General features: G+C 48.7%; 7 protein-coding genes across 7 annotated transcripts; 5 read left to right on the top strand and 2 right to left on the bottom strand.

Annotated features, from left to right (window-relative positions):
• Positions 1-258: 258 nt before the first annotated feature.
• Positions 259-951, top strand: HO133_004733 (uncharacterized protein; the record flags this gene model as incomplete). The annotated part of the gene is made up of 1 exon (XM_037295647.1): positions 259-951. The coding sequence occupies one exon, from the start codon at positions 259-261 to the stop codon at positions 949-951; it is 693 nt and encodes a 230-aa protein (XP_037157648.1).
• Positions 952-1,534: 583 nt separating this feature from the next.
• HO133_004734 (uncharacterized protein) lies at positions 1,535-2,928 on the bottom strand (the record flags this gene model as incomplete). Its single annotated transcript, XM_037295648.1, has 3 exons — positions 1,535-1,700; positions 1,762-2,375; positions 2,428-2,928. 3 exons carry the CDS (start codon positions 2,926-2,928, stop codon positions 1,535-1,537), a joined length of 1,281 nt encoding a protein of 426 aa, XP_037157649.1.
• A 3,884-nt stretch (positions 2,929-6,812) lies between these two features.
• On the top strand, positions 6,813-8,536 carry HO133_004735 (uncharacterized protein; the record flags this gene model as incomplete). Its single annotated transcript, XM_037295649.1, has 5 exons — positions 6,813-6,833; positions 6,941-7,289; positions 7,343-7,514; positions 7,584-7,931; positions 8,374-8,536. The coding sequence occupies 5 exons, from the start codon at positions 6,813-6,815 to the stop codon at positions 8,534-8,536; spliced, it is 1,053 nt and encodes a 350-aa protein (XP_037157650.1).
• A 698-nt stretch (positions 8,537-9,234) lies between these two features.
• On the top strand, positions 9,235-11,869 carry HO133_004736 (uncharacterized protein; the record flags this gene model as incomplete). The annotated part of the gene is made up of 4 exons (XM_037295650.1): positions 9,235-9,379; positions 9,427-9,726; positions 9,776-9,979; positions 11,361-11,869. The coding sequence occupies 4 exons, from the start codon at positions 9,235-9,237 to the stop codon at positions 11,867-11,869; spliced, it is 1,158 nt and encodes a 385-aa protein (XP_037157651.1).
• A 699-nt stretch (positions 11,870-12,568) lies between these two features.
• Positions 12,569-13,288, top strand: HO133_004737 (uncharacterized protein; the record flags this gene model as incomplete). The annotated part of the gene is made up of 2 exons (XM_037295651.1): positions 12,569-12,687; positions 13,027-13,288. The coding sequence occupies 2 exons, from the start codon at positions 12,569-12,571 to the stop codon at positions 13,286-13,288; spliced, it is 381 nt and encodes a 126-aa protein (XP_037157652.1).
• Positions 13,289-15,080: 1,792 nt separating this feature from the next.
• HO133_004738 (uncharacterized protein) lies at positions 15,081-15,857 on the bottom strand (the record flags this gene model as incomplete). The annotated part of the gene is made up of 3 exons (XM_037295652.1): positions 15,081-15,590; positions 15,654-15,664; positions 15,824-15,857. The coding sequence occupies 3 exons, from the start codon at positions 15,855-15,857 to the stop codon at positions 15,081-15,083; spliced, it is 555 nt and encodes a 184-aa protein (XP_037157653.1).
• Positions 15,858-15,920: 63 nt separating this feature from the next.
• On the top strand, positions 15,921-16,629 carry HO133_004739 (uncharacterized protein; the record flags this gene model as incomplete). Its single annotated transcript, XM_037295653.1, has 2 exons — positions 15,921-16,199; positions 16,432-16,629. 2 exons carry the CDS (start codon positions 15,921-15,923, stop codon positions 16,627-16,629), a joined length of 477 nt encoding a protein of 158 aa, XP_037157654.1.
• Between the last annotated feature and the right edge of the window lie 1,118 nt (positions 16,630-17,747).

Below are 17,747 nucleotides of genomic sequence, written 5' to 3' on the forward strand. Positions count from 1 at the left end.
ATTATCTCCTTTCGTAGTTTGAGGCCACTTTAACAACTTACCAAATCATACCCCAAGCAATAGCAAATTACCGAATCATACCCCATATTTGAGTGTGACTTGGTGTAGGGGTATGATTCGGTAATTAGGGGTATGATTCGGTAAGGATTCGTACTTTCGGGGTATGATTCGGTAATTTGCCCCTTTTCTTCCCTCAGTAGCATTCTTAGATTAGCACAGTCAACTGTCCTACCTCAAGTTCTCACATAAATCACCACCATGGCACCCTCAGGTCCCATCTTCGTCGTCGGCTCCGGGCCTATGATTGGATCGCACATCGCTCGCCTCTTCGCCACGCACAGCTTCACCCACATCGCCCTCTTCTCCCGCTCCGCTTCCAATCTCACCCGTGACGCATCCTTGGTCACCGCCGCCGCCCCTTCCGCCTCCGTACACACCTACCCCGCCGACGTGACCGACCACGTCGCCCTGACCGCCGCCCTCGAAGAGGCCGTCGGGGACGTAGGCGTCCCCGAGGTCCTCATCTACAACGCCGCCCGCGTCAGCTACGGCATGTTCGGCCAATACACCACCGACGACATGCTCGTGGATTTCAAGATCCCAAACCTCGGTCTCTACACGACCGCCAGCGTCATGCTGCCGCATTTGCAGGCACTGGCCAAGTCGCACCCGGACGCGCACCCGGCGCTGTTCGTCACGTCGTCGGCGCTCATCCACCAGCCGTTTGCGCCCGTGTTCTCCTTGTCCATGGCCAAGGCGGCGCAGGCGAGCTTGGTCAAGTTGTTGGCGGCGGACAATGAAGGCGTGGTGCATGTGGCATTGGTGACGGTGGGCGGGCAGGTGACCCCGGAGGAGAAGGTGAATAATCCGTCAAATATCGCGACGAAATTCTGGGAGCTGTATGAGCAGGAGAAGGGGAGTTGGGAGTTCGAAATGAAGTGCGGATGGTAAGAGGATCAATTGGGTCGAAGTATTACATTTCTGCAGTCTACTTTTTTTGACAATTTTGAGTGTGTTCTGTCTACCATGAACCCCATGTATATTGCGGATTTCAGTATTCCGAGTCGATTCTATAAGGGAGTGATGTTATGGTTGAAGAATGATGAAAATTTCGAGGTATCTGTTGTCGGCATGCAAAAGTCCATTACCTAGAGAAGAGGAGCGTATAATCCTGAAAGCTCCTCCAGGCCCGATCCGAACAGTGACCTCGTCACTACGCTAACTAGTCTGACGATGACGTCAGTGTGCCGACGGGAAGCACACAAATCAGCCCTGTCCTGTCCTGTCGAGTAACCTGTGACTCCAATCTGCGACATCTCATCTACATGTTTCCCACCTAGCTCCCAACTTACCGTCAAGTCCCATTATTCTCCCATTACCCTGTATTCATGGTATGACTGGTCACGCATTTGAGAGGATCCTGATTTCTAATGCTTCACAATTTAGTCTGATCTCACAACTTGCATTCCTGTAGACATGGTCAAGTAACATTATAGGGGAGTTCTGTTTCGCTCCTCACCCTACTCATACTACCCTACCTCGAAGGACCATAAGTCGACGCCCAAGCATCATAGTCCTTTGACAACATCAGCTCCTGCATATGACGACGTCTGATTCCAACATTCCCTCCATCGAAAATCGGCAGCACCATGGCCGTATTTAATAGATCCGCAAACGGCTGATCGGCGTCATATGCAGTTCTGCAGAACCGGGTCAGTTGGATCTGGCACATTATGTGGTAGCATGGAGAGGAAGTCATACATTCCGACCACATTAATAGCCTCCGTCACGACTTTGGTGCACGCATCTGAGCAATATATCTTCGCCGCCAGCGCCAGTTCACGCCTAGCATTATAATCGCCGGGCCCATTCTCAAGACAATTCGCCGCCTTCCACGTAAGGGCTCTGCACGCCTCCGTCTGCATCTTGATACCGCTCAACAAATCCGCCACGGCCTGCCTTGTCAGCAAGTCGGCCGCCCCTCTGCGGTTATCACTTTTTGCAAACGCCAGCGCGGCGTCGAAAGCAGCTCGCATGATACCAACGCTCATGGCGCCAACTGGGACGGCGGTACAGTCGAAAGCGCCCGAGACAATTGGCGCGCCGGTACCAGGCGGGCATAGGACATTTTTAGCGGGTACGCGGAGGTTGGTATACTTGATATGGGGGCCTGAGCAGGCGGTGTGACCGGCGGTGGGGACGTGGCGAAGAACTTTAAATGCGCCGAGGGCGTTGTGCCTGATGTCAGCGATTGTGACGAGGAGTATCATAATGGCGTCGGCGGGCTCGTCAGAGCTGGGGTTTGCGACCCGGCAGACGACACATTGGAGGTCTGCGCCTTCAAAGTCCCAACCAGCACTGTTGGTCGCCCAAATCTGTGCTTCGAGTCAACCGTGGCACGGAGAGAAGGAGAATTATTGCGCCTACCTTTTCTCCATTCAGCACCCACTCGTCTCCTTCGAGCGTCGCAGTCGTGTTGAGCCCTGGGGCACCCTTCTCCAGCCAGTTCGCAACCCCCCCTAGCTCGGAAAATACCATACTGGCCAAAGGCTCCCCCTTCCCGCTCAAAAATGGCTCTAGAAATTCCTTATGCTCCGGCTTTCCCGTCAGATTCATGGGCGTCAGCCCCAGACCCGTGGAGAAGATTGTCAGCGACGCGGCCGGCTCAACTCTGTACATCTCCTCGACCAGAAGAACCGCCTCCATCAAGCTGCCTCCTGCTCCTCCCAGACGAGGTGGGATTTGGCCCTTGATCAAGCCTCCTGCGACTGCTTGATGGTATAGGGGTCGTGTGGACTGGAATTTCTCGTGGTGGTGCTGGTATTGCATATAGGTCTTTTTGGCATCCTTCAGAGGGCCGGCCGTGAAGCCGGCGGCGGCTTTACGGATGCCTTCTTCGGGTGGGGAGAGATGGAAATCAACAGGCATCTTGATTGAATCTGATTATTGATTGCAGAACGTGCTTGCTGCTTGTTTACAAATTGAAGCCTTCACTTTCAAATGTCTTTGGAAAGAGCGGCTAGCGACAGAGGGTGTTCTTTTCATAGCGCACATGGTGATGGTTCTACGAACACTGTGCGCAAGGGATGAGCTTTCGAGGCTGAAAGCGGCGGTGTAAATTAAGGCACAGACTGTTGCAGTGTCCTACGTCATGCACAAGTATGCTGTAAGCGTGAATGATGTGGCAGGAGCGGGCCCCCTGCTTTGTAGTATGTTTCTTGCAGGGCCTCAGAACAGAGCTGACTATAGCCGGCTTGGCACCCAGGCTCGTTGGTGGAGACACCAATCATGCAATTTACATCTGCCCTAGCGCAAAAGGTCCTCGAATTTCAACTTTTAGTCTTCTTCTAATAAGCTCAACTAGTGAGATATCGGTATAGAATAAATATATATTATTATTATTACTACTACTATTATAGTATCTAATATATATTTATTATAGAATATAAATTTAATTTATTTATATCTCGATAATTTCTCGCTATATCTTCTAAATAATCTTTTTTCTATTAAATAATTATATATAAATTATAAGAAAAAATAGCTTAAGACTATTAATAATAATAAAAATTATATTAAGATTTATAAATAGTTCTTCGATTTAAATTTAATTATAAGTCTTATTATATAGTATTATTATAATTACTATTATCGTTATAATATTTTTAATATTTACTATATTTCTTATTAATAAATAATAGCTATTTATATTATATATAAACGAGTAAAGGCCTATGAATTAAATTCATACTTTTTTTTTTGATCAGGGCTATCGAGTAAATAGGTGAGCGATCTTTAGTGAGCGAACTTTGGTGAGCGATATTTGAATTCCTTGCCGTTTAATAATTGTAAGACTAAATTTAAGAACTCTTTTTTTAATTGAAAGCCCGCATTTCTTACTATAATTTAAAAAAGAAATCTCAAAATTTTAATAGAAAACCAAAAAGTTATATCAAAATCAAATAATGTGTACCTGTTTTTTGATCAGGGCTGTCCGGCTGTCGAGCGAACTTTGGTGAGCGATATTTGAATTCCTTGCGCTTTAATAATTATAAGACTAAATTCAGAAATTCTTTTTTTACTTAAAAGCCCACATTTCGTTCTATAATTTAAAAAAAGAATCTTAAAATTTTAATAGAAAATAGTAAAGTTATTAAAGGGTTAAAAGTAGAGTAAGATATTTTGATAGTTGCGGATGCTAATTTATTTACCCGCGATAACTTAGTCGGTCTAACTAAAGAGCGTCGTAACCCTAAATTTATAATTAGCTACATATATAAATTTAAGATTTTTAAGCTTAGCCCTATCTTATTCTTTTATATATACTAATTATCTTAATATTAATAAAGCTTATTAGTATATATAAAAGAATAAGGTAGAGCTAAATTAGAAAACCTTGAATTTATATATATAGCTAATTATTAATTTATTAGATCTACGCTCTTTAATTAGATCGACTAAGTTATCGCGGGTAAATAAATTAATATTCGTAATTATTAAAAGTCTCTTCTCCTACTTTTAACCCTTTAATAACTTTTCTATTTTCTATTAAAATCTTAAGATTTTTTTTTAAATTATAGTCTAAAACTTGCGCTTTTCAATAATGAAAAAATTCTAAAATTTGGTCTTATAATTATTAAAGCGCAAGGAATTCAAATATCGCTCACCAAAGTTCGCTCCACAGCCCTGATCAAAAAACAGGTGCACATTATTTGATTTTAGAATAACTTTTTTGTTTTCTATTAAAATCTTAAGATTTTTTATTTAAATTATAGAACGTAATGTGGGCTTTCAGGATAAAAAAGAATTACTAAATTTAGTCTTATAGATATTTATAAGTAAGGATTTCAGATATCGCTCACCAAAGATCGCTCATCAAAGATCGCTTACTAAAATTTACTCGACAGCCCTAATTAGAAAAAATGGTTATGAATTTAATTCATAGGCCTTTACTCGTAATATATATAGATTTAAAAAAATTATAGATTTACTAGCCTTAGATTCTAGAATCTTAAAGGCTTTATTATTATTTTTATTACTCTCTTCTTATATTTCATCGTTATGATAAATTATAGTATGGCTCTTTGCATATCATGAGGCGTGAGGGCTAGTGAAAGTGGCCTACGATGTTGGTAGCGGGGAAATTTATATTTGGGCCTATATGAGAAAACAATAAATCACTACACCATTGTATCAGCGCCATTAGGAATCGAACCTAATACGAACTAAATACCCCCAACAACAATATGAGTCCCTCGAAGGAATAATTCCTAACATCAGCAGTGGCCCGTCCGTCAAGATCTCCGGTTCTGACGCGCCAGGCTATCTTACTTTTGGCTGACCACGACCACGCTATGAAGAGTAGGGTATGCATGGTATGCACCATCAGCAGCTGCCATCTCTCATCAATCTCCACTCGGAGGATCCAATGCAAGTCTTTACGCCCCAAGGGGAAATGCTTATGTGCGTCAATGGTACCAATTTTCAGCGCACACACACCTAGGGATGCATCCCTCAGGACGAGATTAAAATGTGACCTCCGAACGGAGCAGATCTCGCTCCTCCGAAGAACCCGCCGCCGCCGAAGGTGCAGTGTGCGTCAGCGGCATGAACTGGCAGAGTGTCATACACCACTGTCGGTCGGAGCTCCACTGCATGTTGGATGGTCTAATTTGAACGTCGCCCTCCACGGTGTGCTCTATACTGACACATTGTCGACGTGGGGTAAGGAAAATCGATCTCAGCAACGAAAACACAGGAATTTGGTGGAGATTTGAAATGAGCCACTTGGACAATTCGTCAAAAATTTCTTTCCAAACCTCGTCATCAAATTTGCTCCTTTTTACGCAATTAAGCAAGTTTTGGGGACTGATCTGAAACCCGATCGGCCATGAAAGTGGCATCGACGCTGCCGTGTTTCGGTCCATCTCGGTCTGGCCCCTGCGTTATCACACCGTGTGTCAGGATTGGTGTTACTGTGGTACTCTGCGATCTCAATAGTTCACAGTCCACACCGCCGCCGGCATTTGAATGTGAAACACATGTTGTACACTGCCTCATGGAAGATGGTGGGATTGGCTGAGAGTATGGTGTCTAGGAGTAGGAACCATTTGCTCCAGTAGGTTACACGCGCCAGCCAATCCTAATTAACATTGAAGGAATGACGTGCAACGAGTGAGTACGTATCAAGCTTCTCATCCTACACATCTTGAACTAGCTCTTGTCATCTGGCGGCGAAGCCTACCTATAAGGATTGCGGGTGCTGACCCAAATGACCGAAAGATGTCTCAGTGGGGCTCGGAGTTGGAGGGAACCAGTTCCCCAGGACAGAAGAGAGGGGGTTGCACACTGGAGCTTGTTACACTCCGTATTTGAACCGTATCAGACACTATCCTTAAAAAGAGGTAGTCAGTCTCTTCTCTCTTCAACATTTCTACCAACTCCGCCATTGTAGATTGTGCAATTCTCATCAATCGGAAGCAAGAAACTGCGACTAAGATGTTTCCCTTCGCTCTTGAAATCCCGTCGCTCATGCTATACGCTGCTATTGGCCTGGTATGACAACCATCCTGAAAACCATATCTTTCACAGGAAGCTCCTTTGCTGACTTCTTAAAGTCTGCCTTGTTTGCTTTGGGACGACTTGCGTACCTCTTTTTCTTTCATCCCTTAGCGAGATTTCCGGGACCGTTGCTGTCAAAAGGGAGCGATGTGACAACAGAGACGTCCAATAACCAGAATCCAGACCCCTAACAGGTTCGTAGGGATATTGGTACTACGCTCTCCTCAGCGGCCGAGGTCCATGGATGAACCATGACTGGCACAAAAAATATGGTTAGTCTCCTATGCGATTTGATTATGAGCTATGCTGATACCTATAAGGTCCCATCGTCCGTATCGCCCCGAACCACCTAAGCTTCAATGACCACCACGCTCAAAAGATCGTCTACGGCTTCGGCACGGAAACCGTCCCCTCTATGAAAAAGGACCCTCGATTCTTCACACCAGAGGTCTATCACACCATGAACATCATCAACGAATGTGACAAGGAAGAGCACTCACGTATGAGGCGGATGCTTAGCTTTGCATTCAGCATGTCCAATCTGATGCGGAATGAAGACGTCCTCATACGCCGAACTGATGACTTCTTGGACGCGATTGGCGGCATCGAGAGCGAGGATGGGAAAAACGGAATCAACATTGTCCGAAAGTTCAACTATGTGACCTTCAACATTATGGGTGAAATGTCCTTTGGCGATTCTTGGGATTTGCGATTGAAGGAGCAAGCAGGTAGTCGTCTTTCTCGGGTTGTCCACAAAACTTTAGGCTGACCTTCTGTCGAGAGCATCGTTACCATTGGGCTGACGTGATTGTCAACTCCACCTACATGAACGACGTCATGCGCGCTGTTGTTTGCGTTCCTGGTTTATTCTCTTTCCTCGAACGATTTCCGCCCGCTCACAGCAAACAAACGCTCTACCGGCACGCTGAGTACACAACAGAGCACACCGAAGCGTAAGTTCTCCTCTCCCCTTCCGCAAACTTTCCTGGAATTTGATCAAATTGACGCGGCGATTCCTCAAGCCGCCTCAAACTTCAGACCGACCGCAAAGACTTCATGTACCACATCCTCAACGCCAAAGGCCTCGCTGCAACCCCAAAAGAAATCGCTTCCCACTACAACGTCATCATGATGGCCGGCGCCGTCACCACCGCCACTTTCCTGTCCGGCGTTATGTACTATCTTGGCCATAATCGTCAAGCCCTTAACAGGCTACAGGATGAGCTGTGTAGCAAGTTTCCGAGCATCGAGGCTATCGATAGCAAGGGCTTGCTGGACTGCGTGTATTTGAACGCCGTAGTTGAAGAGGGTTTAAGAATTTATCCCCCAGCTGGTGCAGCCCATTTGAGCCGGATCGTTCCAATGGGCGGGTGTGAGATTTCCGGGAGATTTATCCCAGAAGGTGTATGTTTCTCCCCTGTTCTTCCTCTTCTTCTTTTCCAAGACTTTTCTCTTCTCTTCCTTCATCATACTTCACCGACGGCAATTTCTCATGCTCACACCTACAACCCAGACCCGTGTATCAGTCCACCCCTGGTCCGTCCTCCGAGACCCCACGAATTTCCATGCGCCGTCGCAGTTCATCCCCGAGCGCTGGATCCAGACCACATCCGAGGGCCAAAGGGGCGACAAGTTAGAACGAAGTCTGCCATTTTCGTACGGACCGAGAGGATGTTTGGGAAGGAAGTGAGTCTTGCAATTTATCTACCATATCCTCCGAATCCCCACCAACGCAGTGTCCGTTATGGTTGAGATCGTGAGTAAGACGAAGCAATAGGCGGGAAGCGGCTGATATGATATGTGATCGAGCAGTCTCGCGTACCTTGAAATGCGCATGGTCCTCGCCAAGTTGTTCTGGAAATACGATTTGTGCTGGTTTAACAGCGAGGATGTGGATTGGGAGAGGGATACCAGAGGTTATACCCTATGGGAGAAGCCGGAGCTTAGGTGCACTTTTCGGGAGAGGGTGATGTGAGGTTTCCAAGGTATGAGAAGTGTTGGCTTAGGGTGGGTCTGTGTGTTCATTGTGAGGTGCTATGTGAAACTCAGGAAGGCTAGTTTGCACGAACCAGATGGCTAGATGGGGTAAGATGTGGTGAGCAAACTGGAGATATCTAACCAAATTCGAGAAGAAAGGTGTGGGTTGTTCGCACGCATTTACACTAGCATTACATAGCCAAAGGAAAACCTATGTGCCAAGTATTTCTGAAAGGTCTTACTCGGGGCGAAAGCGTTCAGTGCTATGTGACTGGACTGCTAAAGGAACACGTGCAGGTGGGCAGAGACCAAGACGATATACACAAACTCAAACCTCACTGGACATTTTACCCAGCGCATAATCCAACGATAAACTGTGGCCCAGAGTGATCGGGTGGTTCCGAGAGTCACATCTCGGCTTTCCTGGCGCCTCAAATGCTCGCAAACGCCGAGTGAGCTAATTACCCCAGACCAATACGACCAACACGTTCCCTCAGTTACCTCGACTTAAAAAGCTCCGTATATTCAACGTAACCTCAGAATTCAAAGTCTCTCAAGCTATCTACATGCCTTAGTATCGCTTCAGCTCCTTGACGAGAACATCGACAACGCCGCGCGCAAACCCGTTACTTTCTCCGCACGACCTGATTTACTGTTCATTGAGCCTAGAAGAAGCACAGAACTAGGCGCTTGAACATGGAGACGCAAGTGGTGTTTGAAAAATGTGATGGAAGTCGGGTCACAGAGGGTATGCTTCAAGAAGCCTCACAGCTCTTCAGTGAACACTACGGCGTTTGGAGTGAGCACGCTGCACAGATGTTCGGCAACTTTCCAAAGGCTGGTAAGTTGGCTCTCGGCAGTTTGGCTTACCCGCTGAGAGATACAAAGGTAGTCACGTACGACTCGGTCAGGAAAGATTTCGAGCGGATTACCTACCCGACGACACCACATGCTCTTACGGGAAAGTCACCGTGAACGGGCGCCTCGTCGGTAACGTGTTCGCTTGCCGCTGGGCATACGATGGTAAGACTATATGTTGGATTACTCAGCTCGTGGTACATGAAGACTATCGAGAGCGAGGACTTGCAACCGGTCTCTTGAATCGGCTCAGACACGATGACGACGACATTTACGGCATCGTGAGCTCTCATCCCGCGGCCTGCCTGGCTGCTGCCAAAGCGTTTGGAAGTAAGCGCGTATCAATGTCACTATTGGATTTCAACGCTGAATATCACAGGCTCTATCGGCACGGTCCGTCTTGGTTATATCAAGGAATATGCGGAAGGGATCATGAAAGCGTCCCCAATACGCTATGTCAAAGATGCTAAACTTCGCGGTAGTCTCTTTGACCCCGAGGATGCCAGCGGGCTTGTGTCAAGTGTTGATACTGGCTTTTGGGTCGATCATACGGAACCACTTGAAGTTTTGGCATGGGCGCGAGGTATAGTAGAGTGGCCTCTTGGGGAACTGCATGATGGCCATGAGTTCCTTCTGGTTTTTGAAGCCAGACGTCGTACCGGATTCAGGTCGTAGTCCAACTATTGACTGTGCCTTCCTTTGGAATTTGCAGGATTCTGATTTTCGACAACGATCTATTGGTATCTGAACTCCTAAATACCACGTTTCGGTCTCTCTCGAGGGGCTACTTTCCTTTCACAGGTCAGAGTGCTCGCGAATGCCTCCTCACTCCTCTACGCTGATGCCTACAGAGTATGATTCTATGATGTACCATTAGAGACTTTGCAGACACTTGGACTGTCGAAGAGTGTCACACCAATGTACACAAGGCACCCTGAGTCAATCTCCGCATCATACATAGTCTCTACCGGTTCGTCAAGTCTTTAGGGCATGGTATCGCCAGTTTGACTTTGCGTCTGGGTGGGCTTCGCAACTCGCGCTGGGATGGAAGACATGGAGCGGGAGAACCCATGGCTTCACAAAACACGGGCAAGACCCCTCGATTGGGCTATGTATTCGGGTAATGAAGGTTGTTCTTCAGGCCTCGATCGGAGTTTTCCTACGCATAACGACGCTTTGCACTTACAGTCGACCTTTCTTCCGCTTACCCGTGCATCTTTCAGTCCCTCCGTTACTAACATTCTGAGCAAACCCTCTTCATAGAGTGTAGAGGTATCCTCGGCTCCAACTTTGTTCCATCCCCGCTGCGGCTAGTCTCCTCCAACATTTGCTATTGCGACTTTATCTGCTGATTGCATACGAAAGGATGACCTGATCTGCAGATCGCAAACAGATCCTCGTCAGCATTCAGTCGCCCTCGACCAATAGGGTAGAATTATATAGTACCCGCTCAAATAGCCTGGAGACTGTTGCGTCCAAGATACCCTGGTTCACGAGCTTTACACGAGTCGAGAATTTTAAACGAAAATCTATTCCGCAGCATCGACACACAATTCCCAAGCCACGACTTCAAACCGCATAATCCCATCCGGAGTATTTTCCTCACGGGCACGACAGGGTGCCTCGTTTTAGCCATTTTGAAACAACCCCCGGAGATATCGGAAATCCAGGTATTCACATATAATCCGCTGCCCTAGCGAACACGAAGGACTACAACGAATCGTAAACAGTGCCTCGATGAACGGATTGTGTCAAGGCTCCTAGACCTTCAAAACCACCGTGTGGGTGGGGAATCTAACCCTTTCGAACCTCGGCCTGGGCTCGGAAGAGCTACACATCCGTCGAGGTACAACAACTCCACCCGAGTTCTGCATCCACACCATCATCCACAACGGCGCCGGAGTACACTGCAGCTCCGAATACTTGACCCTCAAACCCCTCATCGTAACCGCGCGAGCACCCAGCATTGCCTCCTGCATCTTCGTCTCCGGTGGCCAAAAGCCCAACATCGTCACCCAAGGACCCCTCCGCCCACGCCGCAGCGATCAGCCAAGCGAGCGGCGATCACCCAGATGAGATACCGTGCTGGAGCGAACCGTGCCGAAGTGTGTTCGTCGTGACGATTTCCGGACGCAGAAGCTCTGTACCGTCAAGCCGGGCCTACAGCATCGGCTCCGTCCATGCCGGCATTGCGAACCGGAAGGATTTCGTCCCGGGGCGTCTCGTTGCTGGCTGCGTGGAGATTGGGGCGTACAATCGCGACGACGCGGCGCATTGGCCGTGTTTTCCGGATGTGGATCGTGTGGCTGGCCTTGTTGTCGGTGGCGTCTGCGATGATGGCGATCGTTATGAGAGCAGCGATGTTCTTCGCCCTTCGGGTCGTGTCGAGAGGGTGCTGGACGGTCTGCTTTTCTCTGATCTGTGGATGCTGTGGAGGAGGAGTGCGGGTGCCGCTTTGAAGCGCTGGGATTGATGGGGAGGGTGAGGGATGAGCTTGTGGAGAAAGGGGAGAAGCATTTGCTTTTCCCGCTGTTGCATATGTTGGAGAGAAATTGGGCATGTATCGGGGAAGATATTGAGGATGCGTCGAGCGGAGGGACGGGGATCCAGGGCGTCGAGGAAGCGGTGCGGAGGACGGTGAGGTATTTGATCGATGTTGGCGTTTTGCCTAGGCTTGCGAACGGGAAAGGAAACGATGAGCGTGCTGCGCAGGGGGGAGGTATGTTGCAGGACCGGAGGGGGATCTGAGGCGTTGGTTTCGCAACGATATGGCTCTTTTCTGTGAATCGCTTTACTTTTGCCGCCATTGGAACGTGGATACAAGTATTTGCTTGGAGTGTATCTCGTCTATAGACCTCTACGCCTGGTCAGACCTTTCGATTCCAATCCGGTGTCCCTCTCAGCGGGTCAAGTCTCAAGCGACAAGACGAGATCACAGATCTTGAAACCACCGAGCTTCATACAAACTTGAGAGAACGAACCGGCGGCCCGGGTTATTAACAACCGGAACGTAGGGAACCCGCTGAACCCGCCGATATATGCTGAAGTCTCTCAATCCGGGGCCCCAAGAGAATGCAGGTTGATTGCTCAGGAAAGGGGATCGGATGATGTGAGCATAATCAAGGACTATGGTTTTGGAGAACAAGCCGGCCAACGGGTACCTATCTATATCATGCATTCCGGCGCGGTATATCCCCAAGACTTTCCGAAATCAGGATTCAACGACTATGAACTTCTTGACAGAACCCTGGAAACAATGGTTACGAGAAAACGATTGAATGTGGAGGCACCGTGCGTGGGCTCTGGCTACTTGAGCTGTGTAGGATCGAGGCCATCCTTTCCGAAATCCTACCACAGTCTGAGACCCGAGACATCTCACGGGGGCAAAACTCGTCCCGTTGCCCGTCCGTTAGGACGTCTCTCTGAATAGGGATTTTTCTCGAAGAAGATGCGCTGACTGCGAAGCCATCGCTGGGAAACATGGTATTTACATAGCGATCAACCTTACGGGCAAGAGAGCGATCCGACTCATCAGGGCGCGTGTTGCGTACGTACTTTCTCCAATGGCTCCTTGTCTTCTCAACCATAGTCTGCCCCCCAGAAAGGAAGGCTGAATTTGCGAAATCCAAGGCGTCGCTCGCCGGCGGCTGGACCTTTGGGCGTAGCTAAGAAGGTCGATCTTGTTATAGAGCCAGCTGCGTGGAAAAAGCACGGCACTGTTATTGTTGTCGACTATGAAGCATGGATCATGAATTTGTGGCTTCTTCGGACGGATATCGCAGGGAAAGGTTCCCTGGACCCGGATTATGAGCCTGTGGTTCTTCTTCCGAAGCAGTGGGTCAAGCCAGGTTATGGCGGGGACGTCAAGAGCATTGTTGGAAACCGTTTTTAGTACTTTGTCCATATGCGTTTTGCTGCTAAACGTACGACGATTAGCACTTGCGCGAGTGATTCGGGTATCTGGACAAGAGGGGATTGCCCAAAGTAGTGATGAGAGGGTGGTTTCTGACGGATTGTAGCAATACAGGGGAACCAGTTGGCCATCGTGAGCGAAGAAATCGCACAGGAGTCGAAAGGTGCTATCTGGTAAGATGCTCATTGAGATGAGCTATTACCTGTTGCAGGAATCGACCCAGCACGAGAGCCACAGGAACCCGTGCGCGAAGGGTTCTGCCCTGGCATACCCTCTGCGAAGTGCGCAATGAGCGTTCATGAGGTCTCGTTCTCAATCCAGTGGCCTAGGTCAGAGCGGGAAGAGGGATACGGGTAGGTTTTTATTGTTGTTAGCGATTGCCTATAATTTACTTGCGTTTTCAGTTTCACAGGAGTTGTAGGAGTCGTACAATTCAGGCGCTACAATTCAGGGGCAGTGCCAGAAGAAAGCGACAGTTTTTACAGACTTCCATAAAGATGGTTGTTTTACAACATACCTGCAAGAGAGCGTTTTTTTCTTTTTTTCCTCAAATCTGTTCAATCCTTTCCATCTAAGAACCTTTGACAGTAAGAGTCAATGTATCTTGATTGATAAAGGAGAGCTTCCTCCTATCGTGAACGGAAATTGTCTCTATGCATGACTTTCGCTACATTCTCTTACTACGGCCAGGAGCAAGACAACGTCCGTCTTTCGCTAGTCGGAGGCCATGATTGTACGCAGGCTAGCTGCATGATGATCTCCGATCTTACTCCTAGGTAGACTAGACTCGGGCAATTTCATCGATCACTCTAGATCGCGCTTCTAATCTCATGCAGAACCCTCGTGCAATCTTTGTACCTAGACCTGCCCGTCCGGGTATTATTCTGCAGCTGCAGCTCTGATTACTCAAGCCGGTTTTTAATATTGGGCCACTTAACCTATCTAGGAAAAGCGATTCTTTTTGCATCCCAAACAACTTGTCAACGAACAATCATATGAAAACAAAAGTGATATGAAAGATACTCTGCTAGCTACCCTCTATATCTTTGTAATAGAAAATGTCTTCGGATTGGTTCTTGTTATCGAGTTGTGAAGTGGGAGTTTATAGGCGACTTTACTCAATTAAGTTAGGTGGCCCAATATTAAAAACCGGCTTGAGTAAACAGAGTGCGCATAAGTCCGGTCTTGGTGGTGGTGAAAAAAGCAGCGCTCGAGCCCCCCGGCCCCGCACCTGCACGACGATACAGCCGACGATCGATTGTACGCGGAGATCCACGACGCAGAGTCTCGCGTGGGGAGTCCCTGCATTTGTAAAGCCCCGGGGCGTGGCACGGGTCGGAGCAGCTCGGTGCGCATCGCGGTATCGTAAAATGCACGCTAAAAACCATACGTCAGTCTGTAAAAAATGACAACACTTCACCGGTGGCTGCAGGTACATAGCCTATCAGTGCTAGTGACGCTACTTCAACCAGATTCCAGATGTAACGAGGCATGTGTGGCTGATTCGGATGTCCTCGATGAGGGGTCCAGCCGTACTATGGCCATCAAATCAGGACTGGTCGTCAAGTTTCGCCGATTGAAACACGTTGACCAAAAGACACCGAAGCCGATAGTATCAAATGCATGCAGCCTGGATCGAGTCTTCCAAGCCACAAGCCCAGCGGAACACGGATCTTTGGATTCCGAATTAGACCCAGATTGCTGAGCTGCGGGCTAGTCTAGTCCACAGGCTCGAAGTAACCAGAACACCAGGAAACTTCGCCGCCAGACCCTAAGCGCCGAGCACGAGAACGGCAACCGGCAAACCGCCACGGAAGAACCTGACGGCCGCAGCCTTCCGTGCCCGCTCGCGCATCTTCAGTATCCAGTCGCCCCCTTCGTTTCGCCTCGGACACGGATGATCTAGGACTTCCACCTTGAGCAACTCGCAAAGCGCTCCCCATTCATCCCTCAGACCGAATCCCAACACCCTCGATCCAATCTCCTGCGCATGGGTTTGGACCTCCACGTATTGTGCGCACATGGCCGCTTTGCCGTTCGACTCGAAATCGTCGTCGAAAAGGCACTGCCAGTATTTCCGCCGTAAGGGATAGACCAGGCCTGTGACCCCGGCGAAATGTTGCAACACGCCGTGCAGCCAATACTTTTTCGCCTGCAATAGCATTTTCGAGCAAGAGGTGTGCCATGAGTCGACGGGCTGGTTGGTGAGGATGGTTTTGGCATCGGGGTAGGCGTCCATAAGCTCGGGGCCGAACGCGATGGCTGAGAGGTCACAGATGGACTGCTGTCCATACAATCGATCAGCAATTACTGAGGCTTTGTAGTCGCAGTTTCAAAGACTCACGCCGCAAGCACCTATTCAGTTCATGACAATATGCTCCTATTATGTATCAAGCGAGTTCGCCTTTTCGACCTTTTCTTCATCATGTGCAACCTTAAGCTTTCTTGCCGATACGTCGAAAGCCCAGATGAGTTTCATAGATAAGCTAAGTAGTGAATATGAATGATAAAGACCAGACACAGTTGCCCCTAAGGTTACTGTCCACATAACAATGATTTGGTGTTCCTGACAACCAGGCTCATAAGTCAAGACCGACCTTACCTCTTTCACATGCAAAGAGTGGGTAGCCTGGAGCACAACAAGCGCGGGCTAGTGCAGAATCCGGTCTGGGACGGTCACGATCTTTTCAAGGGAAGAATTGCCATCTATCGGAACACCCAGGTCGTTTTCACATTTGTCGATGTCGAGATACCTAAAGACCTCCGTGGAAAAGTCTCCAATAAAACGCACCTCGGTCTATCGATGTTCGACAATGCCATCTCTACCTTTGGCGGGAAGGTACCCACAGCGGAGTCTTCGTCTGCTATAGACGTTCTACTTGACTTTAAAGTAATGACAGGACAAGTCATCGAACTATGCACTCAGCCAGAAGGCATGTACGGGGCTCTGTTCTGTAGTGTTCAATTTCTCGTGAAAAACGACTGATTGATCGGCTGGGAAGAACAGCGCGACTTTTCGCCAAAACAATGAGCTCATATGCGCCGAAATTGCTAACGAGGCAATGCCGACATGGAGCTGCCGTACGTTCAAGGGACTATGATCTGCACGGTCACGGATTCAGCCAGATCTGTATACTTATACCTGGAATTTCCGCTGGAATACAACCATGTATGCCAACTGGAATGGTGCGACTGATGTTGAGCCATGGAGAATTTACGGTAGTCCGTCAGAGTACGGTCTCTTTGAGGAAACAGCCTTTGCGGGCAAGGATTGTTTCGAGACCAGAGCCATGGCTCCGTTCTTCGCCGATCATGCTTAAGTCGAGGCAAGGCTTATATGGAGGATACGAAAAGTCATGAAGATCGCTTGGAGTCCACAGCTGTCGGAACTGGCGCCACTACCTTTCAGTCGCCGTCCGAACATTCGGAATCTGTTCCAGGTCCTGGTTAAGATTCCGAAACACTTGCTGAAAGAGCTTGACGGAACGCTACCCGTATCCATGCTCTCTAGATAACGTCAATGCTATGGTCAGTGTCGCGATTATCATCCAGAAAGGGAGTCGTGCGCCCGCTGAAAGTGCGTTGCTACTAGGCTTCCCACTTGTTGATGCCGGTGGACTTGCTGCAGATATTGGAGGCGCAGTACTTTGGGGGACGGCTGTATTCGGAGCCGTCATAGTAGCTGCTGTATAAGACGGGTTTTTGGACACGATCGGGGCTCGCAGTGGCGCTGTTGATGGGGACCAGAAGCCTAGACTCGGAGCAGTGAAGACTGAGGTAGCTGTTAAAGAAGACGGTGCGGGTGTCGAGGGCGAAGAAGCGGAGAGAGGGGTGATACTTGAGTCGCTTGTTGCAGCACAGCCCGCGTAGTAGAGCTCATCACAACCGTCGTCAGTGCTGTACTAGTACACACCATTACCCCCAAGGGCAACACCGAACGTACAACCATTGTAGTTCCCACCCCCATCGTTACCCTCTCCACTACTCCCATCGCTCTCACAACCATCATCATCACCAGTACTCTCCCACTCATTCCCATCCAAGTTCCCGACACCATTGCATATGAACGCCATAGCCACAAACTGCACGATGATCACACAGCTTGTAACGCTCTCCCAAACCCTGTCTCTAGCCTTTCAGCCGCGCCTTGATAGCATGCTGCATCCCGGTATGTGTAGAAGGTAGGTACGTGGCCGTCGGAGCATGTGGGACAGTCGTTGATGATGTAGCTTTGGATGGTGGTGTTCAGAGGGTCGCCGATGCTGAACGGGTTGCCGCACACGTTGGGGGCCAAGAGTGAAGTTGCTGATGAAAAGGGGACTTTGGTACGTGGAGGTGGAGCATAAGGCTATATTTCTTGTAAAGTCAGTGTAGACGAAGGAGGGCGCATCGGCGGAGAGGAGTAGTAAGGAGAAGAGCGCGAGGGACGGTCATGGAG

Source organism: Letharia lupina (assembly GCF_014066315.1).
Source record: "Letharia lupina isolate WasteWater1 chromosome Unknown contig_2, whole genome shotgun sequence".
In the NCBI taxonomy this organism is placed as follows: Eukaryota; Fungi; Ascomycota; class Lecanoromycetes; order Lecanorales; family Parmeliaceae; genus Letharia; species Letharia lupina.